At 51.2% G+C, this 22,829-nt stretch overlaps 1 protein-coding gene across 1 annotated transcript; it reads right to left on the bottom strand.

The window, feature by feature from the left end:
* Positions 1 to 811: 811 nt before the first annotated feature.
* On the bottom strand, positions 812 to 5,188 carry LOC140903846 (somatotropin). Its single transcript, XM_073325736.1, has 4 exons — positions 5,105 to 5,188; positions 4,167 to 4,283; positions 3,230 to 3,391; positions 812 to 1,220 (listed from the first exon to the last, which is right to left on the bottom strand). Exons 1-4 carry the CDS (start codon positions 5,186 to 5,188, stop codon positions 1,020 to 1,022), a joined length of 564 nt encoding a protein of 187 aa, XP_073181837.1. The 3' UTR covers positions 812 to 1,019.
* Between the last annotated feature and the right edge of the window lie 17,641 nt (positions 5,189 to 22,829).

Raw genomic sequence — 22,829 nt, 5'->3', positions numbered from 1 at the left:
CCTGGCCCCGCCCGGCCCGGCCTAAGCCCCGCCCCGCCCTCGACCCCGCCTGGCCCCGCCCCCGCCCGGCCTAAGCCCCGCCCCCAACCCCACCTGGCCCTGCCCCGCCCGGCCCAGGCTAAGCCCCGCCTCCTGCCCCCCAACCCCAACCCCACCTGGCCCCGCCCCCCCACCCCACCCCACCCTCGACCCCCCCCGCCTGGCCCCGCCCAGCCTAAGCCCCGCCTCCTGCCCCACCTCCACCTGGCCGACCCCTCCAACCCCCACCTGGCCCCGCTCAGCCTCCTCCCCAGCCTGGTCCTGCCTTGGCTGCCTCTTGCCTCCCAGGCCCGGGAAGCTGCGAGCCCCCTTCCTCGCCCCCCGGCAGGGCCAGTGCACCCCAGGCGCGGCGCGCCCCTCGGAGGGCCGTGGCGTTTCACGCTGGGGGCGGGAGGGCGCCGGGGGGAACAGGGCCCTGAGCGCAAGAGCTGTAACTGGCAGAAAGGGGTGGATGCGAGGGGCCTCTCGATGGCCTGTCTCAGGAACGGCCCCGGGCTGCCCTGGCCTCCGCCCGCCCTCCGCTGCCCTCCACGTGCCCAGGCCCGTGGTCCTCACTGCCCTCGGCCCAGCTTGGTGGAGAACGGGCTGCCAGGCCCCTCCATCCAATGGCAACGTGAGCGTGGTGGTGGGAGAACCAACTCGTGGGAGCGGGGTCCTGGCTGCCGTCCCGCGGGCTGTGGTTCCTCAGACATCCCCTCTGCAAGAAGCCAGAGGACAAGCGCACCGAGCAATGAGACGCTGCGGCACAACGCGGGGCTTCTAGCTCGTTTATTCTCTGTAGGCAAAAAGGGGTTTCTTTCCAAAGGGGGAGGAGCATCATTATGCAGCCCCTCCACAACACCACAGCTAGTGGGAGAGTATGTTCACGCACAGACACATCAGCCTCTGAGGTTCTCTTCACAAAGGGGGTCACACAGGCAGGAGCATGCTAACCTCGTCTTGTGTTAGTGCTCGGGGATAACAGAACTGTGTTTCTGCCATCAAATGGTGCAGTTGCTCTCTCCGAACCGCCGGCACTTCATCAGTTTCAGATAGGTCTCCACCTTGTGCAGGTCTTTCTTGAAGCAGGACAACAGGCCGTAGTTTTTTAACAAGGCGTCTTCGTTCCGGAGATTGATGTCAAATTTGTCATAAGTGGGTCTGAGGACTTGAAATCCCCGGAGGCTTCCATCTTCCAGCTCCTGTGGGGACATGGCAGCTTAGGTGGGAGGGAATGGCTCTTGGGCTGGCACATCAGAGCCCAAAGGCCTGGGACCATGGAAACAAATGGCAAGGCACCTGCACAGCTGAGTGCCTCCCAGTCTCAGCACTCCTGAAGAAGGGGCTTTCACAGGCACAGAAAGCCGGAGACAGGATTCAGGCAGGTGGTGTGGAGCTGGCTTAGCACACTTGCATGGGTGCTTTTGGGAGTTAGCCTGCAAGAGGGAGTATGCTGGGGAGAGGAGCTACTGTCAAACCCAGCACACCCCCTCTCATAGGTGAGCTCATCAGCTACCCAAGACAGGCAACTGGGAGGATGGGGGAGAGATGGGGTCTGGAAAGGAGGGGCAGAAGGGAGTAGGTGATGTGGATCGCCCTCTATGAATGTTACCAAAGGGTGTGCAGGATGAAAGCTCCTCTTTTGGATTCCTGTCAACCTTGGGATGGTCCCTTACCTGCTGCTTCCCTCCCCACTTCCGTTTTCTTCTTGTAGACTACAAGCACATATGTTTAAAATCCATGGTTCTCAACCCAGCGCCCCATGTTACACCAGAAGATAGTTTCCCATCTAGCCATAAAGGAGCTGGGTACTGGGTTGCTGTTCAGAGCTCATGTTCCACTTGTGCACATTCTTTCACATACACATTTTCACAAGAAGAACAATTATACATGTACGATTGTGGACATATTAAACTATAGTCTGCATGAAGAAAGCTGGACAGGCCCCGGACAAGACACAGCGGTGATGGGAGGGATGTGTGAAACAGGTTGGAGACTGTCTAGGTGTCTCAGTAACACAGCTGGCCAAAGTGCTGGCTTAGGGGAACTGGTACACTTGTGAAATAAATCTCTTTTCTCTTTAACACTTTGCAGTCCCAGTGGAGAAATCTTTAGCTGATGTTACCAGGTTCCTGCTGCTTCTGACTGAAAAGCTTTGTGCACCAGCTGGAGCTTTTTTGGCCAGGTAAGCACTGCTTGAAATGGAAACCTGTTTATTTGACTGGCTTCTCAGCATCACTCTGCCCAGGAATTGAGTACAAGTGTAAGTGAAAACAGGGTGGTGGGGGGGGTTGCACAAGTGTATGTGAAGTGCTGTTGATGTGTGAGAAGGAAAGAACCCAGCTTGACTCTCAGGGCCAGACTTTCAAAGGCATTTAGTTGCCTAAAGATGCAGCTGGATATGTAGGTGCCTAACTCCCACAGGACTCCCAAGACACTTCTGAAAATCCCACTCAGCTGCTGTCTGTATCTTTGGGCACCTAAGTATTCTTACAGATCTGGGCCTCAGAGCCCAGGCTGAGTTTGCGGTAGATCTGCCTACGCTACATTGATGACATCTTCATCATCTGGACCCATGGGAAGGAAACCCTGGAAGAATTCCACCACAATTTCAACAGATGCCACCCACCATCAGCCTCAGCCTGGACACCATCAGCTCAGGATTAAACAAAGACTGTGGCTGGCTCGCCAACTACAAAAGCCGTTTCTCCTCCCTTGGTGTTCACACCTCAACTGCTAGAAGAGGGCCTCATCCTCCCTGATTGAACTAACCTCGTTAGCCCTAGCCTGATTCTTGCTTGCATATTTATACCTGCCTGTGGAAATTTCCGCTGCATGCATCCGACCAAGTGGGTATTCACCCACGAAAGCTTATGCTCCAATATGCCTGTTAGTCTATAAGCTGCCACAGGACTCTTTGCCCTAGTTAACAGTGTTGCTAATTTAGTCATTTTCCAACCCCCCGTATAAAGTCAAACACTGCCTCTATACTTTTATTTCTTGGGGAAAACACTGGTCTACACGTATATTTATGTTAGAGAAGGAAGGTCAAAGAAATGCACCTCGCATTTGGAGCGGGAAGTGGGGAGGTTTGGGATGGTCCCTGGGCGAGTTCATTCCATAGTCTTGAGCCAGCCCCCAAGAAAGCTCTGTCTGCTGGAGTCCAGGAGAGCAATATGATTCTGTAACCATGTCACATGCTGCTGCTTACCCTCATCAGAGCCTGGATACCTTCTTCTAAGTCCCTCAGTTTTTCGTAGACTCTGTCTGAGGTGCCAAACACAAGGCTATTGGTGAACACCCTGCTTAGGAACTGCACGGGGTTTAACCAGGACTGAATGAGAATCAGTGAAAACCGAAGCAGCTCCATGTCCTGAAATGAAAATAAATTGGGGTCAGAGCTCTGCAGGAAAGGTGTCTTCTAAGCAACAGGCATGTGCTTTCCACTCTAAAACAGAATGTGACTGAAAGGAACTCTGGAGCACTGATGTGCTTAAAGCCTGTCCTCTCCCTATGCAGTACCCTCCAGGGTCACGCATGGTGAAAAGGGTGATGCAAAGAGCAGCGTCTCTCATAAAGCACCTTTCATCCCAGAGCATTTTACGCACCTTACATATGCCGGAATTGCTTTACCCTCAAAGGAAGTGGAATGTGGCTAAGAGCTATGCTACGTGACAGCTTGGGAAAGGAAGTGAGGAATCCTGATGATTCTACAAGGGGAGTTTAAAGAGACAGACTGGAATTCTCCAAACTAGAATTTGGCCAGGACACCTGGAACAACTCCTGCTCAGAAAAATGCCACAGGCTGGTTAATGAGCACAAGTGGCTAAGCGCCTCTTGCTTTTATCTCCCATTGGGAAGTTAGCAACCTCCCCCGAGTACCATGCTTGGTCACTGCATTTAGTATTGTCTTTGATGGAATGTGCAGCTGACTACTTCATTCAGTAACCTGAACTTGATCCTCAGAGGTCTCCTCTTCAGGTACTGTCCAGGCCCAGCCCTCTTTAGCTTAGCACATCATGCTTAGCTATAGTTTTACTGGGCAGGCGCTAAGGAGCTACCTCAGACAATATAGAGTCCCGTTGGAAACCCTCTTTTCAGAAGCGGCTCTGCTGTCAGAATGTATTTGCCAGGTGAAGAGAACTTACTGATTTCTGCTGGGCATCATCTTTTCCTGTGGGAGCCGGAATGGTTTCTGAATAACAAAATGCTGATTGGGAAATTTTATTGGAATGCCTCTGCTCCTCTGGAATATAGGTCCGTTCCTGTGAAAACATCGCAAACATACTGAGAACTGCTCTTTCTAGTGCCCTGGGAAGGGGCTTGGGACCCTTCTCCCCAGGCTGAACCGTACTGTTAACAAGGTGGGAAAATGAAAGAAAAGGTGACAGATGCTGTGAAGGGCTGGCAGGTGGGAAATGGCATGCAATTCCATTGATGAGCCAGCATATTGGCCAAGTAGTTACTGAGGCTAAAGATCAGCCTCTGACTAGGTCTGTGCTATGGAATAACACATGCAGTATTCAGTTTAGCTTCTCAAAGGAAGGACATGGACATGTAATCCCATTTGTATTTCTGCAAGCTAAGGTAGCAGAAAACCAGACAATTTTGGAAAGCCCACGGTCTGCCAGCTCCATAAGTAAATTATACACTCCTTGGACACAGTAAGTCTTGTAAAGATGTGTCATCTCCCATGGCTTCCAGGGGCATTGACGCCAGGTTCCCCTCAGTGAAGGTGTCTGAGCCACTCTGGGCTTTGGAAACTGACTGTAATGCCGGTCACCATGAGGGGACAAGCAAATGTGGCAGATGAGAAAGAGAAATGGGGGAAGGGCAGGGGAATGTGAGGAAGAGGGGGAACTGGGGTGCAGGAAGGAGACTAATGGTTGTTGCTGGGAAAGGTGGGGAGAAGGTGGGGGACATGAGAGATGCACGGGAATATGGAGATTGGGACATAAATGAGTTCAGAACCCCTGCCCAGGATTGGAGAGAACTCCACAAACTGAACATGTCTGCGTCTGTGGGGAAAGATTATCCCATTTTCAAATAACATGGGAGTCCAATGTCACAACCCTGTGATACTTACAAACTCTTTGTATGTGTCAGCAGCCAGCAGGTGGAGGTGCTGGGCCCTCAGCACGGCATTGGCAAACAGACTGGAGAGGGGCATGGCAGGGAACGCTGCTGCCCCCCGGGGCCACTGCAGCCCCAGGATGATTGCAGCAAAGAGCAGAGGAGAAAAATATGACCCTGCAAAAGAAAGGGGAGGTGTCAGTGATTCTGGGGGCAGTGTCCTAATTACTGTTGGGGTGGGGGGTGGAAGGCTACAATGAAGCCCCTTTCATCCTCTTTGTTCTTTCTAGGGCTGGCACATAGGGTAAGCTGATGGTGTCTTGGGGTTCAAAGAGGCGGCTGGTGACTGCTTCATACATTTAAGACCATTCTGATCATCTTGTTTCAACTCCTGCGTAGCACAGGCCAAACAACCTCAACCAGGGATTCCTGCATCACGCCCAGAACTTCTGGTTGAGCTCAAGAGTATCTCTCCAAAAGACATCCAGTCCTGACTGACTGACAGCAAGTGACGGAGAATCCCCCACCTCCCTGGATAAGCTGTTCCCATGATTAATTACCCTTGCCATTACAAATGTGCGCCTTATTTCTAGTCTGAATTTATCCAGCTTCAGCTTCCATCCATTGGCTCTTGTTCTGCCTTGTCTGTTGGATTAAAGAGCCCTCTACGACCAGAAATCTTCACCTCCTGGAGATCTTTACAGATCAGGATCAAGTCACCTTTTAGCCTTTTCTTGGACAAACTAAACAGACTGAATCTTTCACTGAGAGGCCGGTCTTCCAGACCTCGAATCATTCTTGTAGCTCTTTTCTGAACCCTGGCCTTTGCACTCATTGTACTTACCCATTCGTATTACCATGAGGTTATTTCTGCATAAAATAAACCAGATTAGACACCAATATGCAAGTACAATGCCAAGAGACAGACCTTTTCTTGTATTTTTAAGATTCTCTCATGCTCATCCCCCACCCCCACTCTCTCCCTCTGGCCTGTTCTGTGGTGACTGTGGAAATTCTGTTCCAGAGTTGCTGAGCCAGCATGCCCTCCTCCTTACCCAGGGCTCGCCTGGTGCTTTACAAAGGGGCAGAGAATCCTTGCCTCCATTTTACAGATGGGGAAACAGCCTTTGAGAGATGAAAGCCAAAACTTTCAAACATGGGCGCCTAAATACGAGTGGGCTGGCTCCGAAGGGCCGAGCCCCCACAGCTTCCCCTGCAATCAGTGGCAGCACCCAGCATGCCTGAAATTCAGGGCGCTTCTTTAGGAGCCTCAATATGGATTTACAATGCCTGACTTTAGACAGCCAGATTTAAACGTCTTGGTCCTAATCTCTGTGTCCTAGTTCCCCCTTGCCAGCTGGGTTACCGATACACATCTTCCTGGGGGACTGGGGAAGGTTTGGTTAATATTGGGGCAGTGCTTTGAAAATGTAAGACATTCTGTAATTGTTATTGGAGCACACACTGGTTCGAGGGGTGGAGTGGATTGCACATTACGATCACAGGCTTCAGTGGACACATACTCCCCAGCATTGCAGCCAGAAAAACACCCACCTCCTCTTCTTCCCCCCCAAGGGCAGAAATAAAGCCAGTCTCTTTCACCCGTGCCTGTCCAGGGCAAGCAGAAACAGCTCTAATGAGGTTCTTGGGTGCTGGGGCAGGTGTGTGGGTGTGTGTGTGGGGGGTGTAAGGCTGGCGAGTGGTGCCAGGTGCAAAGTCTAATGCCAATGGATGGTGCTGAAGGTCATGGGTTCCGAGGTGAGGTGGGTGATGCCAGTAGGTGGTGCTGGAAGTTCTGGGTACAGGTGGGAGCTGGGTGACACTAAGGCATTATGGATGCAAAGGGGAGTTGGTGTTGCCAGTGGGTGGTACTGGGGCTTTGGGATAAACTATGTTTCTGTCTGATCAATGATCTAAAGACTACTGCTTAGAAATGTTTATTGATCCTGACATCATGTGTACAGGTTCCAGGGGAGTGCATCTCGGCCCTGGCAAATCCTAGAGCACCAGACCTGAAAGCCCGGCTGTCATCTCACTGGCTACATTCCTCTTCTCAATATTTTTGTTTTATTGGATGTTAACTGTGTTCAAAAGTTCCTCAAAACACACTGAAAATCTCTTCGCCCCTCTCCCACCAAAGCCCTTTGAGTCTTACGCAGCTGACATTGTTTCTGTAAGCCGCTGTTCTTTCCCAGCTGAGGAGGAGCCGTCATGGCCCTATGAAACCTAAGGGGTTTCATCATCCCTCCCGCACTGTGTCCAATATTTTCTCCATCAGGCCTTGTCTGCACTCAGAAGAAGGGTGTATAGCTAACAGCTGGCGACTAATATGAGGTAAACTCCTAGTGAGGACGAGCCAGTTGTAGGATTAACAGATGTTAATCCTGTTTCTCTCAACCTGCTAATGCATGTGAAAACTATACACAGCAATGGTTTCACTGTGATTTTACCTTGTGTTAGCTAACACCAGAGAAGAACACACCTTTCTCCTAGTGTGTACCTGAGTGTGGATTTCCTCATAAAAAAGAGGAAATTCTCATCCCTCGACACCATGAGTCTCAAATGGCTTCTTTGGGCAAGGGAACAGTAAGTGAGGGACAAATACAAGCATTTTCGGGTTAGTGAAATTACCGAGCAATCTTGCATTGTTAATATTTGGTAATAATGAGCACAGTCCTTACAATAACAAATGAGACAAGAGCCAGGCTTCATAAACTGGTCATTCGGAGGACTGGCTTCAGTTCCAGCTACTTTGTAGCAGGTAAAGATTTCATGAGTTCCCTGAGTCAGGGATTAATGCGCATATGTACAGGTTGGTCTTCACCTAGCTGCCATTTTTTCAGGTGCAAATATTTTGGGGCACAATTTTGACCCCACAATTTGTGTCACTTAGACACCCAAGCCATTGATTATTCCACGTATTGTGGCCACAGACGTCTGGGTGATCTAAATCGTGTGAGAATACCTGCAGGAGCAAAATAGCAGGCAGTTATTTGTAGCCTTCGTTTCCATCCCCAAAACCTGTCCATGCTGCTTTGTACCCTGGGATTCTAGTCTGCCAGGTTGCATGAGGCATTGCTTTTAGCCCTGAGGTCTTGAGAGAGGGGCCTTGAGAAGCAGCTCGGAACTGAAGTGGAGTGATAAAGGTGTAGTCAGAATAATGGGATGCCTGAGGTCTGATGTCTTGTGAGCCAGCATAGAGCACCTGCTCTACTGCTACGGCTCAGCTTCCTCATGTGGGATCACATTCGTGTCTGTCAGTCACGCCTTTGAAACTGTCACAGGCTCTTCAAACCGGACAAAACCCCAGATCATCACAAACCATTTCCCAGAGAGGCATCCCAGCATCCCAGCAGACTGAACTACTCTGCTGGGCAGAGTAATGCAGTGCCATGGAAAGCCGGCAACTCTCCCTGTATCTGAGATCAGCCGGCGTCTGAACCTGGAGGGCCCCAGCCCAGCAGATCCAGCCCAGACAAAGTGTATATGGCTTGAGAAAGGAGATAAAACTTGAAGAGTGGGGCTGAGGCAGGGCAGAGCTAAGGGTATATCCCGAACCATAGTGAACATGAGGTATCACTGAGCCCAGAACAAAGGATGTTCCCAGACAAAACACCTGGAATCGGAGTAAATACGTGTTGCTAATGAAAGGGGGAAAACACCCACTCGAGCGTTGTCTTCTAAGACTGCCAGATTGGCTCTCTTGGCACATATGGAGCAGGGTTTAACCCTTAGGAGCCTGAAGATGAGTTTAAGGTGAGGGATAGGAGTGGAGCAAATGAGTCTTATTAGTCTCCTGCAGTTTCCCTCCTCCTTCCCCTTTCATGCCTCTTCCTTGAATGAGAGCCCCTTCCCGCACAGGAGCTGACGAAAGGGAGAGAGCCTCCTGCACCCCACCTGCCAGACCTACCCCATCAGCCATCTTGGTCAGCATGGAGCCAGGCAGTATTCATCCCAGATGCTGCTGACCTCCCACAGCTGCAGGGCTGGGGATCAGCAAGGGGTGGAGCAAGGCTTCTCTGCAGCAGGGGTGTGGATGTGATAGATGGGGCAGCTATGCCCGGTTGCTCCAGCACCTCTGAACATACCCACACGCCCCAGCAAACCAGCTGTTTTATTATCTGTCATGGGCCAGGACCTCCTTGTGCCAGGCACTGTACAAACACAGGAGAGATGATCCCTGCCCCAGTAAGCTTACAACCCCCTCGACATTGGCTAAGGTCCTTAGGATTAGTGCAATGGAGCTGAGCTTTAAAAAACATAATTTAGAACTTCCTGACTTGTGTGATTAAAATGATAACCTCCCTGTTGCTTAGGAACACAGAAATCACCAGGGGGGATCAGACCTGAGGCCCCTCTGTTCCAGTATCCTGGCTCTAACACTGCCCAGCACCAGCTGCTTCAGAGGAAGGTGCAAGGACCCTGCATTAGCAGGTACAAAATAATCTGCCCCCACATAAAGGTCCTGGTCTCTAATAGTGAGAGATTGGCTTAAGCCCTGAAGCAGCAGATTTAATATGCCTTCATAATTTTTGTTAGTAATAGAAATTATAACTCTGGATATTCCTGTGTCCATAGAAATGTCCAATCCCCTTTTAAAATTGCTAAATTCTTGGCCTCCACATCTTCCTGTGGCAGTGAGTTCCACAAGCTAATTACGCATTGTGTGAAAACATATTTCCTTTATCGGGTTTGAAAGTCCCATCTTTTACCATAGACATTGAGTTTACACGGCAATACTGTCCTCTCTCTGCACTGGGTCCCACCAGCCTGCACTGATGTTCACAGTACTTTACAATTCAGATATAAAAAGGTACCTGAAGCCATTTCTCTTTGGTAAGTTGCAGTTGCTCAGGTGCTGTTTGAAGCTGGATGTTTCTAGGCTGATAGTGGGAACCTTTGAGCCATTCTTATATACTGGGGGTCATTGTAATATTTATGCATGTTCCCATGAACGTGAGACACCATTCCCCCCTGCCATATTGGTCTATGCATAAATGCACAGGTGTTCACAATGGTGTTACCTACTCAGAATTGTATTATACATAAATGTAAAGTGTATCATGGATGTTTGCCTAGTGCTAAATTTAGCACTGAATGATCCCCCCATGTTCTGTTTATTGTAAATAGAGGTCATCTAACAGAGATGTTCATCCCCAATTTCAGCAACCACTGAGTAACTCATCCTCCACATTGTTCACTGTGCCGTGTAGAAAATGTACCCTCCTCCTAGCTGGATGGGGCAAACCTTGCTCTGACCTGACAGGGACAGCTGATTTCTCAAGGCAGCCTTCAGAAGAAGCAAATGGGATACTGCGCAGTATTTGTTGCTTGGGACAACACGTCAGCCGCTCTCCAGAGCAGAATGACTGTGTATTAAAACATGGGCAGTGTGGATGGAGGGACAGATCCAGCAAAAGGGGCCCCCGCTTCCCCCCACGTGCTTGTCTATTGTTCACCCTGTACATTGCAAAACCAGATCCAAAACCTATTAGTTAGGCCCCTGGTATTCTAAAGCACTTTAGACCTAAATTCTGTTACAAAGCCTTGGATTTATGTAGCGGAGCTGCACTGAGTTTCACTGCAAATGGGGACTTCTGTTTTAGTCTATATCAGTGCTTGGGATACTGTGCTCATCACCATTGTATCTGAGCATCTTCCAGTAGTGCATGAAATGACATGGCTAACATCTGTCATGTGCTGTTTGTTCTCTCATCCTCTCCCCAGGGGAGAAGAGGGGCAGAGGAGTGTCTTGCTTTGGTAGGGTGTTTTGGATTTCTGGAGGACGGTTTTGTTTTGTTTCTTTGTTGATTTGTTTTTGTTCTGAAATACATCTGTTGCTGTGTGTTTGTAAGAGATGGCAGGTCAAAGAAATGTACCATGCACTTGGAACAGAAGGTGGGGAGGTTTGCGATGGGCTTTAGTTCCTGGGGGAGTTCGCTTGACAGTCTTGCATCAGTACTGACAGAAAGTTCCGTCTCCTGCACAAATAAGCTTTACTCTCGTTGTAGAGAGTTCCACTGGGCCAGAGGAGTGAAGGTGTGGACTACAGTCTTCACCCCGGAGTTTCAGGCAGCCTTTTAGATATCCTGGGCCTAGGCTATGGAGCGCCGTGAGGATCTGACTGTGATTTGCTCTTGTAGGGAAGCCAGCATGGAGAGTGGCGGACTGGTCGTACGTAGCCTGTGTGGCTGAGGGGAGGCGTTGCAGTGTGTGATGCTCGTTGGAGTTCTCTGCATGCAGAAGTCTCCATGCCCAGGAATATGACATTGTTGCTGTCCAGCCGAGAGGTGACGAAGACATGAGTAACTGAGGCCAGGTCTTCATCTGCCAGGGCGGGATGGAGTCTCCCAGCCAGCCGGACTCGCATTGTTCTTCAGGAGGCAATGTGAATTGAGGGCAAAACCAGCCAGTGAGCTTCCTTCTTCCCGAAGCAATTCCCAGAGCCCAGCGCAAGACATGTTATCAGGAATACAGAGTGTTGGGGGCATCACAGCAGGGGGGTCTGCCCAGGTTTCCTGGTATTTGCTCAGTGGGAAAAAAGGACTAGTTCAGAAGCAATTTCCAGTCTTCCATCCATGAGTGTGAAATTTCACTGAGTCTAAACAGAGGGCTAGTGAGGGAGGGAAGGTGGCTGGTCAAAGTAGCTGCTAGGCCTCATTTCAGAGAGTGCGGGGACGGGAATCTACATGTGCCTCTGCTATTCAGGTGAAGCTGGGGGAGCAGCGGAGAGGTGGGGGGTGTTAGAAGGTCTGCATGGCAGTCACCATCTCTTGCCACCCTTCTCTTGGTCTCTCCTGCAGGCCCCCTGCCCCTGTCTTCCCTGCTTCTGGCCATTGAACTGGGGCCCTTCTCATGGCACTCCCATGCAATGTCCTGGGCCCACCAGACATTACTGACAAAAGCACTGGGGGCCATCTGGTTTGGTCTGCACCCCCACATGTGATCCAACTCTCCTTTGGGCTCATCATCCAGGGCAAGCAGCCCCCCAGGTGCTGGATCCAGGGACGCAAGGTTTGACGTAGGCTCGTTAATAAAAACACTGTTGGGAGGATGAGTATGGTGTGTTCCTGGAAGCCACTCGGTGTTTGTATCCTGTAGGCGCGACAACGTCAGAGAGTAAATGTCAGGGCCCCCGGCAGGGAAAGTGCCACCGCGTATCTGGTAACTCTGGAGCCAGCAGCATCTGGGGGTGTTTTTCTCCTGCCACTCCAGAGTGTGTTTGCAGATGTCAGGCTGTGTCAGGTGCATGTAGGACAGGAGATGCCCTGCCCAGCTGTCAGGTGCTGGGTAAGACTCAGCTCCTGGGGAGAGGAAACCCGCTGGGAAGTCCAGCCAGCATAACTGTGTGTGTATGGCACTTCACGCAGTGGGGGTCACTCAGCGGCAGTGTACTGAAAATACACCACCAAGGCAGCGACCTGCGTTACAAGGACATTCTGTAGGTTGCTAAGTCAAGCACTTGGAAGTGCCAGATTGATGCAACCTTCATTCTTTCCCCTTGTGCGTGTGTCCTGGGTATTGAATGAGGCAGGAGTGCAATGGGAAACCCGTGTGGGATCGTGTAATCATAGACTGTACCGGGTGTGTGCGCCCAAAGGGCAGAACAAGGGCTGTACAAGCAACCAGAAGCTGTACAGCTGGCATTTCCAAACTTGTAAGCACCCGAAATAACTGTCTTGTAACGTCGATTTACTGCAGGCAACATCCTAGGGGGTTTTTTACAAAGAAAAACCAGATTCTGTTATGCACAGTGATGAGCCCCTCACTGTGCATCATCAGCAGAGTTTTAACTCTGAGCCATCAGCATTTCCGCACAGATTGCTCACACTGGGGCTACAGGATTACATTATCTGGGGCCAGGCAAGGGGTTATTCCAGCGGGAATGGACTGCTGGGCCCAGGTGCTTGATCTAAAGGTGGTTGATTGGTTGGGGCTGGGGGGGAGCTGGCTCACTGTGCTCTCTGTCTCCCCTGACTTCCAGAACTGGGGGAACTCCAGACCCTTGTGTTATCCCAAGAGGGTGGGAATGGGCCACTGGGGCCAAGGGCTCGGTCCTGGGGGAGGTTTCCAGTCCCGCTCTCTCTCCAGCCTCGGCACTGCAGCTCGTCTGGCAGCTCCCAGCTGTGCCCAGCCCAGCGCATGTTGCTGCTGCTGCTTTGGGGGAGGCAGGAGCCCAGCCCTCTTGAATGGATGTGGATTTAGTTCTTATTTTTGCGGGGTGCCAAAAATTTCCTGAGAAAGGCTGTTTTCCAGTTTATATCTCAGCAATAGCAGAACAGGATTTTATGAAACAAAGACGAGTCCCAAGGCTGTCCCCCGGCTGAGGATCAAAGACTTGCTGCAAACAAGGAAGGCGGGAGAGCTTCTCAAAGGAGAGGCGACAAGAATCCTTTCTAATGGAAAGTAATCGGCAACCCAAGTATAGGGACTGCTGCCAGATCCCCCTGGCATTGCTGCGAGCTTTTGCAGTTTGCATGAGTCTCATGCTGTTTAGTGTTTTTCTTAAAGCCGCAGGTCCAGGAATGATGTAAGCACATGAGAATCTCATTGAACCCCCCTTCCAGATCTGGAGAAAAGGATGAAAACATGGCCCCTAAGGGCTCCACAATCAAGGCGAAGACGGGGAACCCCACATTCGTTGCTTGTTAAAAATCTCATGATTTGTAAGCCATCCTCGGGGTTTTTGAATGTGTGGCGTTAGTGACCCTGAGGCAGGTTCTGTGCCATCCGCTCCCCAGGCTCCGGATAGGGTGTGTCTGGGATGGGGATGGGAGAGAGGCCCTAGCGGCTCCTGGGCTGCTTTGGGCCCCTGCTGGCCCAGGTTGGGGGGAAGCGGGCAGGTGGCTGCTCCTTGTCTCTTCCCCCAGCGATGCCGCACTGCACACACAGGATGTGCTGCACACACAGGGCGTGTTGCAGTTTCTCTCTGTTTCCTGCCTGCGGAAGGGACAGAGTTAGCCCTGCTAAGTGAAACAACAGGAAAGAAATGGTTTGGGTTCAGTGAGTCGCAGGAAACGAGCCCAGCCCGTGAAGCAACTGTCAGTGCAAAATCTCTCTTGCATCTTTCCGACCTGCCCCCAACACTCTAGCACGCTGGTGGGTGGGGGCGCAGTATATTTGTGTGACAGCAGCGACTACAGGCTCCTCCCGGGAACAGGGCCCGCTGGGCAGGGTGCTGTGCACACACAGGAAGAGTCAGCCCTGCCTCAGGTTGCTTCCAGTTAGCAGGTGGGGAGCGGGCAGCGAGATCTTTGCAGTGAGGGTGAATGGCAAAGGCCATCCCGGGGCCATGTACGCTCACTGCAAGGGCAGGTCTGCGCTGCAAAGAGAGCTGCTGTGTATTTAACTTGGGTTAGCGCCCAGGTTACAATAGAAGTGAAGACCCGGCAACTTGGCTTTTAACACAGGTTAGCAACTCGTGCCAAAACCTGTGGGGCAGCCTGGCGCTGAATTTGAGCCAGAAGTGAGTTGCTGAGCCTCGCTGCTGTTCTACCCCAAATTAGCTAATCCCAGGTAACACATCCTTTGAGGCTGCTGGAGAGTGTGAAGGGGCCTGCACGTTAATGAGCGTCTGGCCCCACCAGTCTGAAGGAAAGACTGAAGGAAGCCCGTGGAGGTGAGAAAGGGTTGGGCTGGTTGAGTCAGATCCGCACCAGCTCCCAGTGGATGCTCCTATCTCAGGTGAAGAGCACCTCAGTTCAGCATAGCTTTCCCAGTGAAACCAATGGCTCCAGGATGCCCGCAATGTGAAGTGAGCAAAGCGTTCACAGCAGCCTTGTTGAGTCCAGTTCTAAAATGACTGAGTTGAACTGGTGCAACTTGGATGCACAGACAAGGCCTAAGGGATTCAGGTACCCAATCCCATTGCCCTGCACAGGCAGCTGTGTGCCTAACTCCTTTGGGGCCCTTGCAAATCCCAGGCTGGACTCTGGGTGAAAGAATTTGCCCATCCATAAGTGACTTGTAGTATTTACATACTACATTACAGAATCAGTCAGTGCTCAATTACTGGGTGTGTGAACCAGTGACCGTTTAATTACAACGAATTACTGACTAATTCAGCTATAGAGTTAAAACAATGTTGAGAAGTTCTGATACTGGCCCTCCCCCACCCCTGTGCATCTCACAGAGCAGGGACCCTCCTCTCCCCCTCCCTCCCTCATTGCACAGAGCTGGAGTATGCCCCTCCCCCATCCTTGGGCATCGCACAGAGCAGGGACCCACTGTGACACTCTGTACCCAAATCAACACCCTGGCACCCCCATATTTATCATGGTGATATGATTATGATATACTTGCTACGAAGTATGCCTTGTGAGGTATCATTCTAAAAGTCTTGATCTGTTGAACATTAATATCCTGTTGGATTATATGCGCTATCATTGTATGTGAAGTTTTGCTATGTGTGTGTTACTGAAATATGGTGTAAGGTTGGGAACACCAACAACCAACCCTTCAGGTACAATAATGTAACAGCCAGATGCTGCTGATGGCCCATTAAGGGGAATCCACACTACCAAGGACTATCACAGGAGCTGTGTAGGGGGGGAGGGATAGCTCAGTGGTTTGAGCTTTGGCCTGCTAAACCCAGGGTTGTGAGTTCAATCCTTGAGGGGGCCATTTAGGGATCTGGGGCAAAAATTGGGGATTGGTCCTGCTTTGAGCAGGGGGTTGGACTAGATGACCTCCTGAGGTCCCTTCCAACCCTGATATTCTATGATTCTATGTACAATGAAAACCTCTCAGTGATAGCACATAAACAATGGACATAGCTTGACTCAAATCCTAGCAAAAGATCTACAGTTCCTCCTATAAAGGAGGGAAATGACCTAATCATTTGGCCTCACTTCCCCCCACAACTCAACACCTGGAAACACCTCCGGAGGACAAAGGCTGAATGGGGGAGGTGGTCCCAGGCTGGAAAGGAGAATCCCAACCTATATATTCAGGAACTATACCATCTACCAGGGTGAGACACTGCTTGATTCAAATCCTGTCTAGTTTATAGAATTCAGATTGCGGTTTTACTTTCATTTCTTAGGTAACTAACTTTGATCTGTACATTTATTACTTATAATCACTAAAAATCTCTTTCTGTAGTTAATAAACCTGGCTTTATATCTTACTTAAAACAGTGTGTTTTGGTTGAAGTGCCTGGGGAATCTGCTCAGTGTACAAAAGCTGGTGCACCTCCACTTCCTTTTTTAGAATCATAGAATCTCAGGGTTGGAAGGGACCTCAGGAGGTCATCTAGTCCAACCCCCTGCTCAAAGCAGGACCAATCCCCACCTAAATCATCCCAGCCAGGGCTTTGTCAAGCCTGACCTTAAAAACCTCTAAGGAAGGAGATTCCACCACCTCCCTAGGTAACCCATTCCAGTGCTTCACCACCCTCCTAGTGAAAAAGATTTTCCTAATATCCAACTTAAACCTCCCCCACTGCAACTTGAGACCATTACTCCTCGTTCTGTCATCTGGTACCACTGAGAACAGTCTAGAACCATCCTCTTGGAACCACCTCTCAGGTAGTTGAAAGCAGCTATCAAATCCCCCCTCACTCTTCTCTTCTGCAGACTAAATAATCCCGGTTCCCTCAGCCTCTCCTCATAAGTCATGTGTTCCAGTCCCCTAATCATTTTTGTTGCCCTCCGCTGGACGTTTTCCAATTTTTCCACATCCTTCTCGTAGTGTGGGGCCAAAAATTGGACACAGTACTCCAGATGAAGCCTCACCAATGCCGAATAGAGGGGGACGATCACATCCCTTGATCTGCTGGCAATGCCCCTACTTATACAGCCCAAAATGCCGTTAGCCTTCTTGGCAACAAGGGCACACTGCTGACTCATATCCAGCTTCTCGTCCACTGTCACCCCTAGGTCCTTTTCTGCAGAACTGCTGCCGAGCCACTTGGTCCCTAGTCTGTAGCGGTGCATTGGGTTCTTCCGTCCTAAGTGCAGGACTCTGCACTTGTCCTTGTTGAAATTTCTTTTGACCCAATCTTCCAATTTGTCTAGGTCCCTCTGTATCATGTCCCTAACCTCCAGCGTATCTACCTCTCCTCTCAGTTTAGTGTCATCTGCAAACTTGCTGAGGGTGCAATCCACGCCATCCTCCAGATCATTAATGAAGATATAGAACAAAACCGGCCCCGAGGACCGACTCTTGGGGCACTCCACTTGATACTGGCTGCCGACTAGACATGGAGCCATTGATCACTACCTGTGGCGGACTGGGAAATAAACTTACACTGGCCAGGCTTCTGACCAGGGCAAGATGGTACAGGTGTGGGGTCCTAGCCTGGGGAGCTGGGGGTATTGTCTGGAGCCTCTCTATTGTTGGTTCATGAGTGTCTCGGAGATCATTCATGTAACTCCGCTGGTTGTGTGCCCACCTGTGGATGGCTGTGCAAGTGCAGGACCTGGAGAGGATTGTAGCGTGTCACAGCATTACAGTCTGAGAGGGAGTCCAGGTTGGTGATACAGAGGGCTCAGCAGTACCCCAGTTCTAGATTGCACCCCGGGAAACCCATCACACCTGCCCCCCTCGCACTCCTGGGCATCGCACAGAGTAGGGACCCTCCCCTCCCCCACCCTGGGTACTGCACAGAGCAGGGACCCTCCCCTCCCCCAGCCTGGGCACTGCACAGGGCAGGGACCCTCCCCTCCCCCAGCCTGGGCACTGCACAGGGCAGGGACCTGCCCCTCCCTCAGCCTGGGCACTGCACAGAGCAGGGACCCTCCCCTCCCCCAGCCTGGGCACTGCACAGAGCAGGGACCTGCCCCTCCCCCAGCCTGGGCACTGCACAGGGCAGGGACCCTCCCCTCCCCCAGCCTGGGCACTGCACAGAGCAGGGACCCTCCCCTCCCCCAGCGTGGGCACTGCACAGAGCAGGGACCCTCCCCTCCCTCAGCCTGGGCACTGCACAGAGCAGGGACCCTCCCCTCCCCCAGCCTGGGCACTGCACAGAGCAGGGACCCTCCCCTCCCCCAGCGTGGGCACTGCACAGAGCAGGGACCCTCCCCTCCCCCACCCCTGGGGATCGCACATGCCAGGGTGCTGTTTTGATCTGCTTTAGCACAGCGTAGCCGCGGTGTGAGCAGGGGTCAGTCCGTGCCTTATTAGCTGTTCACACTGGGGCTGGGTCAAGTCTGTTCTCTCACGTCTCAGTATCCCAGACCTGTGGGTACCTTATCATGGCATGTGTGAGTGTGGGGCCGTTGCAGCCCCGAGGTTTCCACTCTGCCCCTTGTCTGGGGAGAGCCCCCCTTTCTCCAGCTGGTGCTGCCGTCCCCGCAGCCGGCTCGAAGATCCCAGCTGGGTAATGGGGCTGGGGTAGGCTCTGAATGACAAACTCTCCACCCTCTGCTCTCCAAGCAGACATTGTGCTGGGAAAGCCCAGGGGAAAATGCTCTGTTTACTGGCCAGTGGGCGCAGCTGGGGCCTGACTCTCGACACTGAAGGTGCAAGCTGGCCTCAGTGGGTACATCTGCACCGCAGCTGGGCATGTGCCTCTCACACCGGGCAGACAGCCACATGCCAGCTCCACTGGCCATTGCAGCTGGGAGACGGTATGGGCTAGCCACCAGAGCTCAGCCCCGGGGGGTCAGGAGGGCTTGTACTCGGGTGACTAGTTGTTGTCACTGCCTGGGCCACAACGGCCACGCTTCCGTTTGTAATTCTAACTTGAGCAGAGCTAGCATCTGTCTGTCCAGGCTGGGAGCCTGGAGTGCTCAGCACTGTGCAAAGCAGGCCCTGGCTGGCTGACTCCATTTGCTTCCGGCTTTCTAGTTGCTTCTCTGGCAGATGTTCTCGGTCCGGTAGTTCGCAGGGCCACACAGGTAGCAGCAAAGGCAGCATGTGGCCCATGTGTCTGAGGGGGGAGGGTTACACACTGTTGTTGTGGGCAGCTGCTGACAGATAGGGTACAGGTGCAATTACAGGTTGTTTGCATGTTATTGTTCTGTTAATATAAAATCTGTGCTCCAGAAATAAGACATCGTCCACCCATCTGCCAGAAGCCCCATTCCGTGGAAACCAGATACTGTGTCAGCAGCCTCACCTCTGCTGTATTTGGGAAGTGCTGGGTAAATCCAAGAGAGGAGTGTGTGCATGGGACCATCTGGCCAGGACCCTTTCAACAGTGAGCAGTAACGACAGACGGTGGCGGTGTAAAGGGCCAGATGCTTTAGCCAAAGCTGCTTAATGTTACACTCGGTTTCTCGTGCCTTGAGAGCCGGACTTTCTGTCACGTGACCTACCCCAGGCTGAAAACAAACTCACCAAAGTGGAGGCCAGTTTTCAGTCAGTTCTGTAGGCAAGGGTTGTGGAAATTGCCCTGGGGTGGGCTGCATCTCCTGGACACCGCCTCCCCATACATGTTTGCAATCACAAAGCTTCTCTGGGACAACCACATAGCAATGGCTCCCATGGAAAGGTTCTTAGGAGAGCACAGACGGGTGCTTAGCTCCCTTCAGTGCAACCAGGCACAAGCTTCCGAAACTGCAGCTCTTTGGATCCCTTAGAGCCACAGCGAGGTATTGGCTGTGGGCGGATGTGCGCCGTTGGAGAGAAAATGCAGCCAAGAATTTCCAGGATGCCTCCAAATCCTACAGCTTCTTCCTGCAGATCCTCCCGAAGAGCAACCCTTTCCTGTCCTGCGGCTAGAACGCTCATCACCTCCTGCCTGCAGCAGGGCAGCCTCTTCTCCACCGCCCTGGTACCTGCCTGGTCCTCATACGGCCCATTCTGCTACAGTCACCCTCCTGGCCCATTGCCCTGCTGTGTCACACCCCTCCTTGAGACTCCCACTTGCTCCCTCTTGATCCATGCGTCTCACACACAAGCTTCTGGGCCGTACTTGGAAGGCCCTGCACAGCTTCGCCCATCCCCCTGCTTGTGTAAAATGTCATCTCTCGCCGCCTTCCTTTACTTCCTTTGCTCTTCCACTACACCAGCTGCTTCTTTGATGCGCCCATCGGCAGTTCTGCAGCCTCTTGTGCACTGCCCCTTGTGCAGGAAGCAACATCCCTGACCAGATCCCACAAGCCTCTGCCATGTCTCCCTTCAGATCTCTCCTCACTGCTGCTGGCAGCCGATGGTAAATGGGCCATGAGGGTTGGCAGGCGACCAGCAAAGGATTGTATATTCTGATGACAGACCCCCCCGCTCTGTCCCAGGTCAGTGGTTTGTTCCATTTACTTTTTGTGCCTCGTCGTTCTTTGGGGCAGGCACTGTCCTTTCCATGTGTCGGTATAGCACCTAGGTCAACGAGGCTTTGTTCCTGGCCAGGGCTGCTGGGCCCTCCACGAATACAAGGCGGTGCTAGAGACCTCCTGGCTCACCTGGCAGCAAAAGCCTGTAGAAGCAGCTGCAAACAGGCCCAGCACTCCCTTCCCAGCCAGCCCCTCCAAAATCACTGGCATGGGTGTGTGCATCTTACTGGTGCAGTGTGGGGAACATCTGCTCGAATGTGTCTCATAAGAGCTCAGTGCCCACGACTGTATTTTGGTCCCTGCCTATACAGCCCCACCAGCCTGCATGGCACTTCACAGACACGCCCCTGCTACAAAGAGCAGCTGCTCTAAACAGACTGTACAGGCAAACCTAAAGGGCCTGGGGAGGTGAGCGAGATGCAAAATTTTGCTGGTATCGTTCCACCCAGTAAAATTTCTCCTCTTGCAATGGAAGGTCCTGTGACGTTATTGACATGAATTGTGATCATATAGATCATTGTTGCAACCAAGGTCCTATGGTTGCACCAGGTCTTGTACAGAGGAAGCCAAGTGGGGTGTCTATGGGAAGGTTGTAGTTTGCTGGTTATGATTATGCTGTCTGCATGTGTGTATCATTTTTGTAGTTGAAGTTATGAATATTGGCTATGTACTTCTTGAAGTGTTTTGATTCTAAGTAGCCTCAGTGAATCATTTTCTCAGCTTCTTGAGAAAGGACTATTCTCAGTAAGTGCCCAGTCAAGAAACACTTAACCTACAATGGACTTTGGGAGACGCCAATCCACATCTGAGCTTTCCTGGGAATGTTTAAACTAACGTAAACAATGGCGTCGGCCTGCAAAAAGCCGAATCATTCATAGACATGTGACTTGCCCAGGTGACTGCATACTCCATCTTGTGGAGGGTATTTTACACAGGAAAAAAGGGGATTTCCACCCACAAGAGAAAGACTATATAAGGTCCTGGAAACCCCTCCATTTTATCTTCAGCTGGCTTGAAAGATAGCCTCTCCACTCCAAAGAGATGCCTGAAAGAAACTGGAACAAAGGACAGTTATTACGGGTGTGTGAGTGATTGCTGGACCCGGACTAGGAAGGAGTCTAGTCTGTCAAAGAAGCTTATTAGAACATCTTTGAGGGTGAGATTTACCTGCATTTAGTTTCCTACTGTATTAGGCTTAGATTTGTGTGTTTTATTTTATTTTGCTTGGTAACTTACTTCGTTCTGACTGTTATTACTTGGAACCACTTAAATCGACTCAATAAGTTTATGGAGGAGATGGTATGATGGGATAACATGATTTTGGCAATTAATTGATCTTTAAATATTCATGATAAATAGGCCCAATGCCCTGTGATGGGATATTAGATGGGGTGGGATCTGAGTTACTACAGAAAATTCTTTCCTGGGTATCTGGCTGGTGAATCTTGCCCATATGCTCAGGGTTTAGCTGATCGCCATATTTGGGGTCGGGAAGGAATTTTTCCCCAGAGCAGATTGGAAGAGGCCCTGGAGGTTTTTCGCCTTCCTCTGTAGCATGGGGCACAGGTCACTTGCTGGAGGATTCTCTGCTCCTTGAAGTCTTTAAACCACGATTTGAGGACTTCAATAGCTCAGACATAGGTGAGAGGTTTTTCGCAGGAGTGGGTGGGTGAGATTCTGTGGCCTGCGTTGTGAGACTAGATGATCATAATGGTCCCTTCTGACCTTAACATCTATGAAAAAATATCCTACTTTTTATATTTAATAAAATTACTTTTTGCTTATTAATTAACCCAGAGCAAGTAATTAATTCCTGGGGGAGCAAACAGCCATGCATATCTCTCTATCAGTGTTATAGAGGGTGAACAATTTATGAGTTTACCCTGTATAAGCTTTATACAGAGTAAAACAGTTTTATTTGGGGTTTGCACCCCACTGGGAACTAGGTATCTGGGTGCTGGAGACAGGAGCACTTCTTAAGGTGTTTTCAGTTAAGCCTGCAGCTTTTGGGGGATGTGGTTCAGACCTGGGTCCGTGTTGCAGCAGGCGAGTGTGTCTGGCACAGCCAGGCAGGGTGTCGGAGTCCCAGGCTGCCAGGGAAAACGGGCTCAGAGGCAGTCTCAGCACATCAGGTGGCAGTCCCAAGGGGGTTTCTGTGACCCAACCTGTCACAGGCCTGTGCAGCAGAAACCGTAGGACTGGGCCTAAAGTGCTGCTCGGAGCAGGAAATCAGTGAATTTTAATTGACATTAAGCAGGCTTATTATTAGCACTGAAGGAATGTTCCATGCTCCGGTCCATGGAAAACCTCTTCTGGTGTGTGAGTTGATGTGAAATAATCGTTGGTGTTCCTTAGTACAGCACCTCTCTGAGATCCCAGCATCATGATAATGGCCCACGCACCTAGACAAGCGGCTCAATGAGAGAGCCCCTGGACTGTGCATCTCACCCCGCACTGTGCAGTAAGGAGCCAGTCTGACTCCGGCTGGTGGTAACAGGATGAGCAGGACACTGATTTATTGTG

The sequence above is a fragment of the Lepidochelys kempii genome, chromosome 27, assembly GCF_965140285.1.
Source record: "Lepidochelys kempii isolate rLepKem1 chromosome 27, rLepKem1.hap1, whole genome shotgun sequence".
In the NCBI taxonomy this organism is placed as follows: domain Eukaryota; kingdom Metazoa; phylum Chordata; order Testudines; family Cheloniidae; genus Lepidochelys; species Lepidochelys kempii.
This window is presented reverse-complemented; position numbering and strand designations above follow the sequence as displayed.